Source organism: Pempheris klunzingeri, chromosome 7 (genome assembly GCF_042242105.1).
Source record: "Pempheris klunzingeri isolate RE-2024b chromosome 7, fPemKlu1.hap1, whole genome shotgun sequence".
Lineage (NCBI taxonomy): Eukaryota > Metazoa > Chordata > Actinopteri > Acropomatiformes > Pempheridae > Pempheris > Pempheris klunzingeri.
This window is the reverse complement of record NC_092018.1, coordinates 28,790,192-28,809,502: the sequence shown is the minus strand read 5'-3', so window position 1 is coordinate 28,809,502 and position 19,311 is coordinate 28,790,192. Positions and strand designations below refer to the sequence as shown.

Here is a 19,311-nt window from a genome sequence, read left to right as displayed (position 1 = left end):
AAAATAAACATAAAGGTGCTTTGGGACGACTGTAAACATCACAGTGTGTCGAGATGACTGTGGTAAGATAAATGGCTCAAAGCGTGAACACTACAATCACAGCAAGACACAATCAGCTCTTTTTTCACAACATGGCGGCAACATTTGAGTTTATACACAGAAGGGAATAATGTAGTGTCTACAGAAGTGTAATTTCAGTGTTGTTACAGCCAAGAATAAGCAGGTGCAGCACATGACTTCATGTATAGAGGTGTATGATGGCTTGACAAGCCACATTTGTGGCTGAAGTATTGAAGAAAATTTTCTCTTGCTCAACTGCACGGTTACATTGGTGGGTGAGGTCGTCAACAAGATCAGTCCTGGTGTGTGTGCTGTAAGGCCAATAAACATGAGTAGCAGTAGTGTGGGACTAGTCCTCCTTGAAAGACAGAAACCAAACCAACACTGGCCTACCTTTCACTTATCAGGGGACTTTGGCTGAGGACTGATTATCCTCCCTGTTTGCTGGCGTAACATTGATTATCGTCCCCATGTGCCAGGAGCCCTTCTGAGAGGATCATTGCTCCTAATCCTTTGACCTAACTACCTCTCCTCAACACACCTTGGATTAGGACCTCTGCCGGTAGCCTGGCACTGTGGGAAATAGGGTAAACAATTAAGAGATTAAATGGCTTGGGCTAAATGTTGGTCCTCCCCTACTGAGAGGGCCCATTCTGGTCCATGATGCTCACGTCTGGGCTCACAACCAAGCCCTTTTCTTGTTTTGGCTCCAGTGACAGGCTTATATACTCAATGTTGCTCAGATAGGCTCTGCATTCTTTATTTTCTTTGCAACATTTTTTTTCTTTCGCATTTGCACACAAATATTCTGAGAAACGCTGTATTCAATCAAAGAAAAACTGATTCCTCACTCACAAAAAGCCTTTCAGAGCTGCTGATCTCATTGTACACTTCAGTAAATTTTGGATTGTAAAACAAGGCCACGTTTATTCACAGACGCATCGTTTGGAAAAATGATGATGACAAAGCAGGACTGCAGGATGACTCAGTCTGTGTTGGCAGTCGATGCCATCAAGATCTGAGGAATATTAAATGCTCTGCAGTGGTCATCTCAAGTAGAAGAGTTGTTACGTTTGTTTTCAGGCTCATTAGGCTGCCCCACACTGATTACTCATGGACAATCGGGTCACAGCAGTTGGCCGATACAACAGATAATAATGCAAAACAGAGAGAACGCATTTTGGTAATAATCGTGGCTTGAATACAGTACTTACAAATCCACTCAGCTTTAGGAAAAAGGCTTACACAGGGGCAGACACAGACAATGGCATTAGCGTTGGATGCTCATTAAGATAACAGGCTATCTGAGTGTGTGATCAGCCCGACTGACAATAAGATATGCTGAAGCTGCAGGCGTCAGGCTTCAGGAGTCCAGAGGTAAGTACTTGACACCAACAGTCAGTCACAAAGACAGAAAGCGGGACAGATAGAGAGACGGCCTGCCTGACGAATGGTTCAAAAACTGTCAGGTAAAGTCACCTCGACGCACTTATTGACTGACAGAGTGTGAGGATTATCTCAGAGACAGGCGTCCAAGCTGTTGTAGGACAAAACATGAGGAGATGGTGAAGCAGACAGACAGTGACGCGCACACACACACACACACACACACACACACACACACACACACACACACACACACACACACACACACACACACACACACACACACACACACACACACACACACACACACACACACACACACACACACAAGATGCTGTCACCAGACACACACGCAAACTAAATATCTTACCTCGTAATGGCGACTTCATGGCGGCCTCCACCATGCCCACCAGCAGCTGCAGACTCTTGGGGTCTTGGGCAAGACCAGAGGCGAAGGCGGCCAGTGCGTCGGCATGGCGACCAAGGTACTGAAGGGCAACACCCTGTCGGAAGTATGCCTGAAAAGGAAGATAGGTAAGAGAAAGAGTCATCGGGGCTCCAGACTAGGTGCCACAGCATGGGGTTTTATTCAAAACACATTACGAGACACGCTCATTTCACGCCATTTGCATTTTTTCCACATGAGCAGTTTTGTGAACATGGCACCTCTCTCCTTTGTATTCCCATTATAGAGTGATCACTGGGTTTTTTGTACTTGTTAATTGGATTATAAGTTTTACATAAATGCACATGTTACACTCTGGCTGGCTGCCTTCTCAGGAGCAACTATTGTTTTTCTATTCAATATTTTTTCCTCTGTTTGCTGTGGGAGCAAACTGCACACAAGTAGAGCCCTGGGATTTCTCTTTGGCTGTGTTAAAAAATAAGTAAAGACAATGAAAAAGGAGAATGAGAGAGAGCCACTAACTCGTCCGTCTGTAGCTCAATAACAGAACACCCATATATATACTCTGGATTGTGCGTTCCCTTTGTTACAATGCCATTATGAAACAACAACACAACTGGCCGGAATCTGTTTTTGCCATATTTTAACCTCAGATGTGAACATGTATGTCATGTTTTGGGGACGTGACTGGCTCTTCAAGCAAACAAAAATTAACTGCATTTGTCATCCAAGTCACATTGTTGAGAGCATAATAATTCACCACTGAGACATAAACTGAAAGCGACTGCTGACATACTGTATCTTTCTGTGAGAGGCTGAAATGTTTTGGAACATTCTTCAGATTGAAAACTAAAACAGACGCTGTCTCTGGGATCCAAAGCCCAATCAATAAGTGTGTTTTTTTTCTTCAGCATGTCTGTTTGGCCTCACCAGAGAAAAGAGATGTTTTATCCAAGAAGGTTTGTGACTCAGTATGTTTGTGTCTACGGTCTGATCAGACAATAATCCTACTGAGTTGTTAAACCTGACTCTGGTCCAGTCTAACAACAGCAGCAAAGAAGAGACGGAACTAGATCCAGCTCATTATTCACGATCCAAACCACTAAATCCCCCCAAGAGAAAGCGAACTGTCTCAGAATAGTCATATCTGGGCTTGTGTCTCAGAAACACACAATTACAGCTGCAAAGCATGGGAGAAAATGAGGGATAAGCATTGTGTGAGGCAAAGAAACTGAAAAGATCTGTCTAAAATTAAAATCTGTCACGATAAGAGTCCTAACCTTTCCATGTCTGGTGTTTTTCTGTGTTTGTGCTTGTGTGTGTGGGGCAGCCACCTCCTCACTGAGCAGGCAGTCACTCCACTCACAGCTTCCAAAAGTGACACGAGGGCTAATTTGCCATTAGCATCTAAGAGGCCTTTTCATTAGTCTTCCCAAGCTTCTCTGTTAGCACCGCTAGGAAGCGAAAAAGGCGAGGAGGATTAGGGAAAATGAGACATGACATCGAATTTATAGAGACCAGTAATTAATTTTGCTTCCGTCCAAGACCCCCACTGACTACCAATCTCTCTACAGACCTGCCGCCCCTCTCAACATCTCTACCTCCCTTTGCTTGCATCACAACTTCATTGAAAATGACGAGGACAGAGATTAGATTCAAAGCATTAACCTTTGTTCTAACACTGTTATTATATGAGGGGAGTGCAGGCCACAGTATCCGCTCAATATTAATTGCATCTAGTGGCAGTGGAGTTTGGGCAGGATGCATCGGCGGGAGTGGAGAGGCCCACAAACGTTTTGCCCAGGGGAACAAAAGACATTTAAAAGCACTTCGCCCTCTGATTAGATTTAGCCTACAATATGACTGCTCACCCAGAGATCTTTCTTTTATTCTCTTAAGCGGCGTGCCCTGACTGAGACGACCAAGGAAAGAGGATGAGAACAAAGATGAATAAAATAAGGCTCGCTTCAAACTAAAATTGCCATCTTCTTTAATCCTTTTATTTTACCCTATCCTGTCCTACATAAGGCTGAAAGACTAGACTGTGCACAGAGTGCATTAAAATATTGCAAACACAAGCACGAGAATAAATGCATAAACGAAAGAGCCACGGCAAAACTGACAGAATCAATGTGCAGTACAGCCTTATAGGATTTTTTTCTTCAATTAATCTCCAGCTGCCTTCAAAAAACATTATGTGGCTGCACAAAGACACACACACACACACACAGGATACAACTTCAGCCTCTGCATAATCCAACAAGTCAATTCAACCAGTGCTACTCATAAAACAGAGGGTTCACTTGAATTTACATAGTAGAGGCTGAATATCAGCATAAGGTAACCCCAACTAGCGTATGAGAGGACAAAGCTGCAGAAACATCAACAGGTTGGCTATGCTACTGGCATGAAGCATTATGGGAGAGGGGAGAGCAAGATTTTACCCCTACACAACATTTTTTTAATTCACGCTTAACAGGATGTTTTCTAAAAACACAGCAGCATCTGCTTAGAGCTGCTGCTACAGTGATTAGCACAGCCTTTAGCTCTTAGCCACACAGAGACAGAGAGAGAGACAGAGAGAGAGAGAGAGAGACAGAGAGAGAGACAGAGAGAGAGAGAGGGTGTATGTGTTTGTACCTCTGTGTGTGTCAGTCTGTGAGTGTGTGTGGGGGAAAAGACAGGGCTCCTTAGATTAACTTTGCCCTGTCAACATATAGCATTACACAACAGAATGGTTCAAGCCAGAGCTTCATCTTTCAGCCAAAAGCCATCTCCCTAAACAGGATGCATATTAGAGAGTGACTCCTCCGAAGGCTAAGTTCTCACAGAACACAGGCCCTCCTGAAATGTGACAAATTTGTTCGGCGTCTTGTACAACATGACATCCACAAACCCAGACTGTGTGTTGCCTGAGATTCAATCCAGGGTAAATTATTGAACCTTCTGCATCTTTGCCTCCTCTGTTTAATGCAGCAATGTGCTGATACCACAGAAGAGTGGATCGAGTGGGAAGGTTTGTCGTTCTTACCCGTGGGTAAATTCTGGGAGTGCTAATGCACATGTGTGTCAGTACGTGTGTGTGTGTGTGTGTGTGTGTGTGTGTGTGTGTGAGAGCAAAAAAGAGAGGAAGAGAAAGAGAGAGGCTGAAAAACACATACGAATAAGAGAGAGGATAAAAGCTTTTCTTGTTTCTCGAACATTTTAATATTTCATGAATGCTTGTTTGATGTAGTTTTAAATATTCATGTTTTTATGCTTAGGAGGAAGAGGGAAATGATGCAAAAAAAAAAAAAGGAAAGTTCTCTGGTACACTGTGCTACACGCTGTGAGGGAACCAGCGTTCTCCACACACATATGCACAACGACACATGGTCAACTTTCCTATAGTCACAATAAGGCCCACAGTCAGAGCAGACGAACAGAAAGTTGACACCATTAAGATTGGGACTTTGGCACAAGACCAGCTGTCAGAGGCTTTTTTTCTATTAGCAGATTAATGCCTCGGCATATGTCCTTGCCCCCTTCTTAGTCTCCTCTTCAGTCCACTGTAACCCCAGGGGTGTCGCGAGCCCCTGGGAGCACATGCGTGTTTGCGCTGGTCTATCCCTGTTCAAGATCCGAGTATAACAGGCTTAAAGGAAGAGTTCTCTGAATTATATTTCCACTTGCTGTGCCAAATAGATTTGAACAATGAGCAAGATGAGTATAATGTTGCATATGGCAAAGTAAATTTACTGTATACGCGCACTCAAGATCCTTCCTGATACAACTGGTTGTGGAAAGTTCCTTATCTAGCATCTGAAAATGACAAAACATTTTGTGTTCGACAGCTGTGCAAAACCTTGTTCAGTCAATAGGTTGTTACATATTACTATATACTTATCCTACATCTAGGTTAATTTCCCCAGGCTGCACTATTAGGTGTATGCAGTGCTTCCAAGACAAACTGCTCACTAAAGACTGCCAAATCTATTTGTTTACCCTATCCTGAATCTGTCGTTTTCAGCAAGAAATCAAATTGCCATGGTAATTTGTAAATGCTTTGCATCAAGGGCACTGAAGCTGGAAACCTGCCCGTGTAGACAGGTAATTTACAGACAGTTGAAGCTGTTTTCTGCCACACATTCAGAGTTCTAAAATCTCAACCACAATAATATCTCTCCAAACAAACAGCATGACTCCTTACCCGCAATCCAGACAGCCTGTCATTGAGCCAGTGGTGGGCCGTCAGGGCCAGCAAGACCTTCTCTGCTGGCCTAAACTCAGAATCACTGATTTATGTTTTAATATTTTCCCATTAATCATTTTAGATGATTCCTAATAGTCTCTGCTCTTCATTTCATAGCACGTCTCTGTGTCTCTGGGCTGGGGGGCTTCCAGCAGTGTATGTCTATATTAGAGCTTTTATCCAATCATATTTCAGCCATCATGTGTTGCCAGGGTCAAAGAAATCTGCCCTGGGTTCATCCGCCACTTTCAGGTCAGCAACTAGGAGCGGTACCCTCGGCTTACAGGCTCAGAGGAGCAGAGTGTGTTGCTGAGAACGCCTGGTGTTTGGAGCCCAGTCAGTGGTTCGAGTGTTTGGAGACTTGTTGAATTCTTTTAATTGGGTTTCTTGCTTTAGTGATGTCATTCATTCTCACAACATGAGATACCTGTCTGCGATGCAGCGTCCTGTTATTCTGCCTTTCTGTATAATACTGATGGTTTCTATAGCCGTGACGTCATAATGATGGTGTTAAGAGGTGGTTTGATTCAGGTAGGACACCACTGAAGGCCCAGGTGTAAAATTAACTGCCCACCACTGCATTGAGCCGACGGCTCCAGCTGTGCTCCAGTAGCCTGAGTCCTTGTGCGGTTTTGCTGTGCCCTGATCAGTGATCAGCAATAATAGAGATGCTCTCAAATGTGGAAATCAATAGAAGCCGCGTAAGCTCTGCTTAGACCGTGCCACACCCTTCATTGCTGTAGTGTGTTTAGGATACGCCTGCTGCAGATGGTTTCTGATCACCCACAGGGAGGTAGGTGCCAATGTGACGACTCTGAACAGAGCCCCTGCTGATGACATAATGGAACCTAAATCAGACCATCAAATAGGGACAGCAGGCCGCAAATACACTCCACACGCACACAAACATTAACTGAAGAAAAATACATCAATAACTCCTCAAGAAAAGCACCCATCTGTCCCCAACAAACACGTATTACTTGAAATCAGCTTTCCAGGATGCTGGGATCAGATTAACAGTAATGGTGCGACAGGAACAAAGGGATTGCAGCTTTTCTTCCCTTGGTTTCTTGGCTTTAACTATGTGTGTGTTGTTCCCTGGTTTTCAATGTGACCCAGAAATGTCAAGTGTCGACCAGAGTTTCAGATGCGTGCCCCTGCCATCTCTTGCAAATGTCTGCCACTCCACTTTCAAGGTGACATAGTCGATTCGCAGGGTACACAAAATGTCAACTGCTTAATTTAATATCCAGGGATAACTGTCGGCCATGACAAATTAGCTGGGAGAACAGCTAAAAAAAGTGAAACGGAATGATTGCTGCTTTGGGCCTTCTGCCCTTCAACTTGACAAGCTGAAAGCCACAGTGCAGCACAATGGAGGCTGCGCTTAATTAAATCTGTTCCTGATGCCAAATTCTGTGAGTTTCTACTCATCTTCCAGCATCTCCATGCAGGTACAGATCTCTTTCCCCCCCAGGATTAGAAAGGTCTGAGGTCGGTCCTCACAAAGGGAGTGGTGGGGGCCTTACACCCATTGCCTCGGGCAATACATGAACCTTTGGCCCCGGGGGCTCTGGGAAAGAATCATGACACAGCTGCATGTCTATTACAATCTCCCAAATCGAATAAGACCAAACCCTAAACCAGCAACCACCCCTGACCTACATCGATCAAGTGTGTGTTTATCTGTGTGTATGTGTTGTGTCAGTCATTTTCTCCTCACACTGAGTGAAAGATTTCTTCATTAATTCTGCTAATCAGTGAAAAAAATTCTTGCTTTTTGTTTTGTCCTGTATGCTGACTTAGTGGGGTTTTGTAAAACAGCCTCGATCAATCCTACAGTGACTTTCTGTTAATAACATAAGCCACATCAAAGGTGCATGTTGAGCCATTGTGCAAGTCAAATTGAGGCACCTTACAATCTGCATGGAGGTAGACGCAGTAAAATATTTATGATGCACTGATGTATTCCTCCCTGAGGGCGTTGTAGACTATAGTGATTGCTGTTCCATCCAAAGCCCTTAATTAGCCCATTAGATTAGATGGCTTTAATGAGAGCAAATTAAACTGATCATTCTTTGTGGAGCTGGCAATTAAAGGGTAAATGTTTCATTATTCAGTGAGTGGTGACAATAAGACCCAGGTAAAATCCAGGTTGCCTGGTAGAGGCTTCAGTGTGAGAGACACTGTAGTACTCTCACATGGCTGCAAGGAATCGATGAGCCGGCTCACATCAAACTGGCAGTGAACGCAGGACTTCAGATTGGAAAAGGTCATAGTCAGGTAGGTGGAATCGATGCTGAGCTTTCTGTATTCACTGTGTCTCGCATTATCTGGCTGGGGAATGGTTTAGTGTTTTCTAAAAACAATTACAAAAAGTCAAAGAAAACCTTCAATAAAGAAGGTCAGGGCTTGTGATCGGGGAGGTGTCATGCGGTGCACTGTGACAGTCAAAGTGAAACAGAAGGGAAAAACTGATATTGCTCATTTATCACAAACAGATGAAACAGCACAATAGTGGTAAGCTGTGGGGTCGTGCAGCGACATGCTGTCACAATACACTGTTTGGCAGAGGGGAATTCAATTTTCTTTCCGCTGCGTGCATGTCCACCATAGCTGACGGTTTTCACAAAGGAAGCAGAGCAACGGGAAATGATAAACCAGCAGATATAATGGCAATATGCCTGTAGCTCATTCCAAGCACGTTAATTCCAATGTTAGAAAAACCAAGTCACACTCTTCCGCTATGATTTATGGCCCGATTTGTCACATGGATGCAGCTAGCATACTTGCATTCTTATTAGCATCTTAAGAGTCTTGAGATGTGAGGCTGAGAGGGTCAGGGTGCTAAACAGATTTCCGTGCCCCTCTCAACTAGATCCTTGGCTTTGCTCTGCCTGAGCTTTGTGCATGAACCCCACAGCCACAGGGGCTGACTCTCAATTAAAGTAGGCATTAATTACTTAAAGGAGCTTTAATCAATCAAGGCCAGATGGTGTACCTGAAAAAGAGAGCAAACTCTAGACTGCAGAGGTGCTTTCCATCCCGACTAGACTAGAGGTGGCCATAAGAGGCCGTTATGGAGTATATTCTTTGGGATCAAAAAGAGTTATCAAGCAAGGTGTGTCTTCATTGAGTCTTTAATGTGTTGATTGTCACAACTGAACTTCTTGCCAATCACTAAATCACTTATTGAGTTTACTTCAAGCGTGACAAATATGCTCACAATAGTCTAAAACTCCCTTTTCTAATACAAATTGTAGGAACTGATTATACAAAGCAAATACCAATTGAATAAGCAGCCCTGACCATATGTGTCCCTGATGTTTTTAGCCCCACAGCGCAGACAGAAGAGGTTACTTGGCCCTGGTGCTGTACTCTCCTGGCCCGAGGCACCACATCCTCCATCTTCATTTGTACTCCCTTAATTGGCTTTGACAGTGAACTCAAGCATGGCTGAAAAATACCCTCCTCTTTGTAAACACTGGCTGAGAGACACATGTTCTCAACATGGGAAAGCAGGCATCTCCATTAGCCACTCGATTGGGTCGTCATGTCCAGCTGACCCTCGCTCAACACCTTTTCAATGCTTGACACACAGAGCGTCACATGTGAAACGCCCCCGCCATCTCAACTGATGTAGTGGGGGGAAACAAGCTGATGTGGTACATAATGCAACATCCTGTTCACAAACCATGAAGCTTGTGCAAAATAAGCGCCGTTCAACCTGGTATTTTCGGATTAAACTGCCAGTGTGAAAAATCGGCTGCCATGCAAAACAAGCATTTCTGAGCTCGAGGTGTTTTTTGGGGTTGGTTATCATTGCTTGCTGAGTTTGAAGATCCCAAAGAGAGACAAAGTCCATGAAGTCATTACTCCCTTCAGATGGTCACAGTAGGCACAGCTCCTTGTCAGTGTCAGCACTTGTGCTGGGTTCATTAGATTGCTCTGGCCTTAGTGGGAAGTTGCTTCATCAAACAAGAGTCAGCAGCACAGGCTGCCTGACAGTGTGGCTCCTCCAGAGCTGCCCTGCAACACTTCAAAAGACTACCAGTCAGCCTTTATGGAGAGCTCTAATGAAAAGCATGGCATGAGCCCCACTGCTTTTGATTCTGCTAGTAAGGAGTCATACATGATTGAGTAAAGGCAAGCTGAATCACAGATAAGGCGCTGAGAGGCAGAGAGGACTAGAGAAAGAATGGGGCCGGGTAAGGAAAGACAATTGTGATGTAGCCAAATGGTTAGACATACACTTAAAACAAGGAGGAGGTGGAAAGACAGAGGTAGAGGGCGAGAGAGAGATAAAGGTTAGCACATGAAGGAGACACAGAGAGCCTCTTGTTATTCTATCCAAGTATACTGTACATGTCTACTGCCATCCAGGCTATCAGAGCTCTTTATTGTGTCTGACCTGTTTCTCCTTCCCATCTCCCAGTGCAGCAGCAGCATCAGTATACTGGGCTGTTGTGGCTGCAGCGCCACTGCTTTGCCATGCTTGTGCACGCGGAGATCTCCCCAGCGATTACCAGATAAATGCACTTTAATTCACAACACATGTGGCGGGGGTTTATATATAGACTCGCTAATTCCCCCTTGGCCACACTGCAATATGAACTCAATGCTGCACCAATTTAAGTGTGTGATGACTCCCACACGGATAGGCTCCTCTACTTATCATATATATGACATGCTCCGGCACATTGCTGGGCGAGAGAAACTATCAAAAGCTAAAGAAAAGTAAGATTATGGTTGGACCAGTGTGGATTTTTCATTATTAATGAGGAGAGTCGTTTTCAGGTCTGCTTGCCTATTGAGAATTATTGGTCAATCCCAAACGTAGTTGAGCTGAACAGTAATAGGTTACCATCTTCACAGGAAATGTCGCACACTTAGAGGGAAAAACATGCACGGTAATGTACATTTTAACAAGCGCAATTCACATTTTAGGAACAAGTATTCAACATTTTAGACTGAAATCCTGACAGTCAACTCATAACAGGGCTAATTGGCAGAGTTCTACAAAAGGAGGTGTGTGCCACTGATAACACTGAGTGGTCCTGTAACACATCTGCACAGTCTGTGTTAGCTCATTAAACAGCAAGTTCCCTCAGCGTTCTTTGGCCATCACCATGCATCATTAATTGTGTCCGCCTGCTAATCACGTTAGCTGTATTTCCCTGGCTTTGATATCTATCTCTGTGCATGCTGCGTGACTCAATGGCCTGTCCGGTAATAAGATAAAGTGAACAGGTTTCCTTACCACCTGTGGACACTTTATATGTTCAAAAAAATAGTAAATATGTTAACTGAAACTCCTCTGGCAACTGGTCTCAACATTAAAGTGATCCACCGAGGCAGAAAACACACATGCACACACACACACATTCAAACACGCACGTACACACACACACAGCAAGCCAAATAAAAGCACTTGCTCGGAGCTATGAGTCATACTGTTGGTGCCAACAATCAATGGGGCTCACCGCACCCAGCTGGCTGTAGCAGTAGAATGTATTAATTTTCTCATTTAGAAACAAATATATACTACAAATAGATTAATGGTGTTTGATCAGCTTGGCAGAGCGATGCCAATTAGTATGCATGAATGGCAAGAAGCATAATACTTGATTTTTCTCAGTGCTGTTCTAAAAGCATACGGCAGCTCCTAAAATCCATTGAGTTCAAATGAGATGACATGACTACCCATCTCACAGCTATATTCAAAAGCACTGTAACTCCCAAGGAAGGGGTTGCATTACGAGGAAAAAAAGTAGAGACACAGTGGGAGAGAAAAAAAGAGGAGGAGGAGGAGGACAGTGGAGCCACAGGAGCCAGGAGAGCGGGAGCACAAGCGTAGAAAATTGGGGCTATGGTTAGCTTAGGACCAGGGAGAGGTGAAAGTGGCCCTCATTTCATACTACACAGAGTTTGGCAATTACCGGTGACAGCGCCTCGCACCAAGACGGGGAAAAGATTGATCCGGACAAGCAAGACCCTGTTTGCTTTGTTAAAAGTAATTAATCACTGTGGCCACGGAGGAATGGTGCCTTGAGTGCTATGCAGTTCTGCTGAGTGTGTTGGCGCGTCTGTGTGTGTGTTGCCATAAGCAAATATAGTAAATGCACAACCCCAGCGTACATTCCTGAGAACATGTCCGAAACAGTGTGAGAAAAGGATGGAGCAGGGTGGCAAGGAGGTCTGGGAAAAAGGAAAGAATACAGGCAGATGGAAGACAGAAGGAAGGAAGGGAGGAACATGTGCACACTGCACCCATTTATTCACATGCATGCACTCAAGAGGACCAGTAGTGCAATCCATCATAAGGGTCCTATCCACACCCACTGAGCAGAAAAGTACAGTAAAGGGGAACTGTGGATGAAGGAGGTAGAAATAAGGAAGCATTCTCCTTCGTTCACTTTGACTCTGAGTGAAATGAGGAGTTCCATCTTCTGTCGCAGGTAACTTGCTCCTTTTTGACATGAAATAAACAACATTCGCCATGTTTCATCATGACCGCTCTCTCCCTCCCTCTGACTCACTTATTTTCTCTCTGAAGAAAGAAAATCGGAGTCGTGATGTCCTTAAAACCAGTTTTGCATCCTTCTTGTATTAATTGCAGATACAGACAGTTTTTAGTTGAAGGAGGAATCTAAAAGTGTTTTTATCACATTACGCACTCCCACTAGTGATTACAGTGATTCTACAGATCCTGTTTACACTCAGTGTTAATGCCTCCTGTATTTTAGTGTTTACCTCTCTCCTGCTGGACAGTTATCTAACTGCCAGCCCAAATGGCCCATAATGATGTTTACTATAATTGTGTCAATCGTTTTGCCAGGGCTTCCAAATATAAAGGCTAAGAGAAAAAGGCTCTATGTGAAAACACGCTGTGAATACTGTAAATCCCATTAGATCAAATACACACACACACACACACACATTCAACGCCCTGAAGCTCTCAGTGCTGTGAACCACACTCCCTCCTCCCCACCCTCCACACTGCGGTGATAACAGCAGCAGGAGCCCAGAGCCACAGAGACACAACCGTGATCAATAAGAGCACACACACACACACACACACACACACACACACACACACACACACACACACAGGACAGTCCAGTGATCCCACAGTAGCTGGGGGTCTTAGGGGAATGGGCGTCACTGGGCGATGGGAAAATTGGATGTGAAATCGTGAGTGGACTGGAGAAGAAAAAACAGAGGCACAGGGCATGAGAATACTACGAGTGTGCTCTAGTGTCATATTTCTATCCCTAAGCTAGAAAGTTAGAAGGGCAGCAGCTGCAGCACAGAAATGCCCATGTGTTAAGAAAGCACTCATTGAAGTGTTGGCTGTGCAGCCGCGAGCCTGGACGCTAATAGAAACAGAAGCCAGGGACGCCTCTGTGTCAGAGCCTCAGCTGAGCAGAATACTAAATTCCCCTCTCGTGCTAATGATTACCCCGAGCAAGGTGCAGGTCCGCAACACCACTTTGCAAATGAACATCAGCAAACCTGCAAATTCAAATTAGCACATTGTCCGGACCTACCGGTCTACACTCAGAGCTCCGTGGTGTGCAATACCTAGAGGACACAGTTTGACTAATAAGTGGGATGATTCTCTGGTTAAGCTAAACACTGAAGACTCTTCAGTATCTCCCACACTGCTCCTTCTTGCCTCTCTGTATTAATGCAACAGTTTGCCTGAGCGCTGGGCTGGGCTGGGGGTTTTAGGAACAGATGTGGTGTGATAAATGGTGAAAAGGCACTGACCCCCCCGTATAACAAAGGTGTATGAATTGCCTATCAAGCTACCCAGGGAGTGATGACCCCAGTTGATGTAGCCAACCCCACCACCATCATTTATTGAGCCACTGGCCCCTGTTTGAGACCCTGCCATAACTTACACACACACCCACCCTCTGGACCATTTAAGGAGGACTCACTCTCATAACTTATCATTAGATGGCACTGTGATGAGTGATGTTCTATTACTTAACTACAATACATATATTGAAGCATATTATATCATGCTTTCTGAGCTAATTATAAAAGATGAGCAGATGGTCCCATGCTATCACCTCACTTTCATTTCATACCTGCGGTTTGTAAGCTCACATTAGTCTTTATATATCTGCCCACAACAAGAGCACAGTTTCACTTTTTGCTTATATTCGGTTTTTCTGCAAAACATGTTACTGCTCTCTGTGCTGGAAAATATGTTACAACATATTTCCTAACTATTTCCTAACACTATCCTCGCTGCATCATTTATCATGTTGTGGCATTAAGATAACATCCTGCACTAAGCCGTCTTCTAGTGCTACTCTATGAATAAACTTCCTAATATCAGCCAGTGATGGCTCATTATGCTGGCCTATCATGCTGGGGCTCTTTTAAAATGTTTTCTCTCTTGGGGGAAAAAAAAAATCCATGCGCTACTATGCTTTTTCAGTGCTTGCTGGATTAAGCATCCTGTTTTAAACATTTTTCTGCTGTTTTTTTCCCCGGAGCCTGTGGAGATGAAGAGAGCTTTGGAGTGTTCAGACAGAATTTCATTCAACCTGTAGTGCTTCATGTTCCCCCAAGGGAGTTTCCTTTCCTCTGTCAGGGGTCTGAAAGCTAAACAACCCTGAGGAGAGGGCCAGGGAGCCACTCATCTACTGTACAAACATGGTAAGCACAGACATGGTGGAGCAGCAGTCTGTTTACAAGGCTAACCAAGCAGATAGATCACTCCTGATCACTCTCAGAGAGCTCCTCTGAAGAGGACACATGAATATATATGTTCATATACAGTAATAATGGCAGTATATAGTAGATACCTTGAAACCTTAAATCATACAGATAAAACTAAATGTAGGCTTGGGACCACGGGTTAATTGTGACAGCTACTTAAATGAACATTACTTTGAACTTTTATGGTGTTTTTTTACACTGTGGAAATGAAAACCAAGACTTCAAGCATGGATAAAAGAAGATTAAAAATCAGATCTCTGACCACTGCCTTCAAACAAAAAGGCTCACAATAAAGCAATGACAAAAAAGAAAAGTCAGCGTAATTTAGAGTTCACATCCAAATCCTCTCCACCAAATACAAAAACACACAGACATAAACAAACTAAATGATCTGTGTAACTTGTGTGGATGTCTTGAAATGCAGTGTGTGTGTGTGTGTGTGTGTGTGTGTGTGTGTGTGTGTGTGTGTGTGTGTGTGTGTGTGTGTCTGCGTGTGTGCCCACTCCCCCTCTATCACTGAATCGTCTTATTAAACCCGTTGCCTGGAGAGACCAGAGCAATTACTCACTCCCTCACAACACCTTTTGGACTTTGGGCCACATTCAATGTGCTGCTCCAAATGTCACACACCTTAGCTGGCAATTAAACACCATTCTCCCTCAGTGCCTGTTTTAATGGGCTTCCTCTACTAAAAATAAAAGCTGCTAGGTATTCTCATATCACATTACAAAAAAGGATACTGTGTTTTTATGGAGCACAATTGATATAGCATATATTCTCACGGTATTAAGCTCAATTATAGCGACATTATGTCTTTGTAATGTATTAATAATTATGGGCAGCCCATTACATTTTCTTCATGATTGGCATTTGTCAGCTGCAACACTTTTTGTTGCTGCAAGAAAGGATTAGGCTTTGTGTCCTGCATCTTTAGTCTCATCAGCCTGCACAAAATTATTGTGTTTAAGCTTTTGAATTTTGTTTAAAATTTGAGCCGTTTCAAAATATGACCAAAGATTTCCCCAAGCTTTTATCGAGGAAAAACACTCTGCGATTTCAGTGGGTTACAGTATCAATTAGCTGAAAAATCTGCATCCCTACTTTGCATATTCTTTTTGTCACGAGTGCAGAAACATTAGGTGATAATTGCCTACAACAAATCAAAACACAAGGTCAGAGAGCAGTCACACTTAATGCATACACCAGTCAGGTCAAAGTTTGACACCAGTCTCCTGTCAATGCTCATTCAGTGAGACCGTGTCACATCCACTGTTCTCCATCTATTCTGTTCACCCCAGTGTCACTCTGCAATGCGTAAAGTCCAATTAATAGACCAGTAGCTATGCATGCGTGTCACAATGGCAGCTGCCTTACCCCCTCCTTCTTCCCGGGCACAGCTACAACGGGTGCTCAGTGTTTATGTCACCTCTTAATTGCATTTTTCCCCCATGGTAGAGGTATGGCTTTGTGCAGACGCCCCAAGGAAGAAAAAGAAGGTCAGGCTGCCAATTTGGAGCTGGCAGGTCGAGAGTAGCGGCAGCACTTAGTTTCGCATGAGAAGAGAATGGAGGGCTGCTGCTCATCTATGGAAACCAGGACAAACAAAAGAGATAAGTGAAGGGGAAAGGAAGACAAATCCCCCTCCTCTCTTCGCTGTCTTGAGGCTCTCAGAGAGTGACACCAGGCTTACAGAGAAGTCCCATGTTGCACAGCTACCTGTGATTGAAGAGGGACAACATGGAACAGGAGGGAAGGATTTTCAGAAGGACATTTTAATGTCCTGTACCACTGTGAATATGCCATACACAAGACCCTCTCTGATGATCATCTACACAAAGTGTTTGTCATTAGACTGCCCATACTGCTCAAAATAAGAGTGAAGAATGAACTACTGCATATTAAGGCAATCGCCTGTCAAAGCTCAGACATTTTCATTCATTTAAAGGCAATGTTGATATTAATGGAAAAGTGAAGTATCAAAGATAATTGGTACACTTAATCAGAAGCTTAACCACGATAACTGTGACATCACAAGACACAATTAGAGAAGACCTAGACCTTAAATAGACTTTCTAAGTCACTTAAAGAGCAAACAGTGAGATTGAAGTAGATCAGAAGGGAACCTCATGATAGCCTTAAGGCATTTTGATATGCCTGATCAATATGATGATGCTCTGTATTGTTAAATTGACTGTTTGCAGTGGAAATAAATTCCCAAACAATCCCGAAGCCAGAAGGAGTTTTTAGATAAACTACAATCAGAAATAATAAAGCACATGAACTCTGAGCAGTGCCCCTCATTATTAAAGGGAAAGAAAGCTCTGCAGTCATAAAAGACTCCACTGCTAGCAAAAGAAATGCAGTGCTTACACTGCCTAAATAACAAATGGCCTTTCAGCAAAGTTAAGAAATGTGTGCCCCAGTTGCTACTATGCCTTCTGTAACTTGAACAGATATGGTTTGACAAAGAGCCCGTGAACCCTGGACTATTCGTTTCTTTCCATTTCTGAATAATTTCCATTAAACCATCTGAATGTGGCAGCAGTGGAGGTGAGGGAGAGGGGAGGAAAGAGAGAGAGGGTGAGCGAGAATGAAAAGATAAGGGGCAAAGGTAGTTAAGAGGCAGCCGGTTTAGGACTGCATACACACAAAAGTGAGGATAAGATTAGGGCCAACCGTATATCTTTCACCACTGCACTCTGTTTGAGCCCCGGCAAAAGTAGTGCCAAAAAAAAAAAAAAACGCAAAAAGAAAGAAAATAATTTACTTGTGACGACAAATCAGTTCCAGTGAAACTACATTTGCAACATGAAAAGAAAAAAGGCACCTATCTCTTTGCACAGACCTCTCCAGCAGGGGTGACTTGCACTCTAAAGGACCAAGGCTATTTAAAAAGCAGGCAGTATAATCTCTATAGATCCCCCTATTTGCATTCCAGTGTGTCTGGGTCAAACTGTCAGTCTGTCTCTGGCTCTCGCTGTCTGTTGGTCACAATCTAGAGTGTCACTGCACCAAGTCAGGAGGACATGGCAGCGCTGGTCAGGAGTTCATCATGGGTCAACAACTGGGTCCCACCCAAGGGGATGCCAGCTATTGTTTATGGAAAGGGATCTTTTCTGCAGGCAGTCAGCCATGAAGGTCTGGTGTTATTAATGCAAATATATCTGCATTACACAGGGCGGAGGTGGAGGACTAATTGCCAGCTGATGCGATTAAACCGTCATATTTCTTCTCTTGGCTATACAGCAATGCATCACGTCAGGCGGCAGGTGAAAGGGTGACGAAGTTAGGTCACCCATCAAAAACACACCCATCACTCCAGTGGTGACCCATCTGACCCCCCATCCCACCAGCGCCTCACACACACAGACACACACACACACACACACACACATGCACACACACACACACACACACACACACACATGCACAGACACACACACACAACAGCAGATGATGCCACATAGTTTCTGCAGCTGTCTCTGCCCTTCAGCCACAAACCAACATTCACTGAATCCAGACAAACAAAAGTGGCGAATTAAAGAGAATATCTATCACAGCCTCCAGACACACCTCACGCAGGAAGGCTCAGCCCAAGCGCCACACCACCACTACTATCTCCTAGCAGCAGATGTGAATATGGCTATTACAGGCTAGTTATCCTGAAACGGCACCGTCCAAACCCCCCCGTCTGCCCATGACCCAAGCTACTCTCATGACCCAGCACAGCAAAGGACACGGCCATTACTGTGAATCACCCTAAACACTTGGCTCTCCACTGGGCTGAAAACTGGAGGAGCCTTTGAACATCATGCCGAATGTTGAAAGAGATCCTCGGCGCTGCCCCTGGGGGAGGCCGAGCCTTGGCCTCGCTCTCTCATGTTTTTCAATACACAACCATTGACACAAATAAAAAGAAAATAAATGTGAGGGAAGAGAAAAGACTGCTGAGAGGAAAAGGACGTGGCAGTAAAGGGGCAAGAGATTTCAATTTCCCAAAGGACCAAAGGAAGACATCTGAGGTAATTTCTGCACAGATATAAAAGTTATTAACACAAAATGAATAAATGTCTTCTGCTGCCTCTCTCTCTTAAGGTCTCATTCCTCCCATGAAGCATTTCTTTCCTTTTGGGAGTAAATCCTTTTCAGAGGTGCTCGTTTTGATGATGCTGACTCTTCTTGGTCTCTGAGGAGCAATTACAGCTGCCCTGTCAAATACCACAACGCTCCAAAGGACCAGTTCACCGCCTGAGGGGCCCTCTCATACCCCTTGAAACCCCAATTTCAACCCCTGTGAAACTTGGTGCACACCAACCCTTGAACTCTAATGAACACAGCCCAAGACAAGACCAGGACAATAATGAAAATAGCATCCTCGTCAACAATGGGATCCACCTCTATACCTCAGCCTATCAACCTCAAACACAAGACGCAAACCTCTCCAAACCCCTGCAGGCACACCTTTCAAAGACAACCTCCATCCATTTTT

At 44.1% G+C, this 19,311-nt stretch overlaps 1 protein-coding gene across 1 annotated transcript in view; it reads right to left on the bottom strand.

Moving 5' to 3' along the window:
• LOC139203670 (tetratricopeptide repeat protein 28-like) overlaps positions 1-19,311 on the bottom strand; it is a 157,393-nt gene that overhangs the window by 61,549 nt on the left and 76,533 nt on the right. The window contains exon 3 of the mRNA XM_070833499.1: positions 1,817-1,964. Coding sequence (XP_070689600.1) covers positions 1,817-1,964 — 148 coding nt within the window. The remainder of the gene's footprint in view (positions 1-1,816; positions 1,965-19,311) is intronic.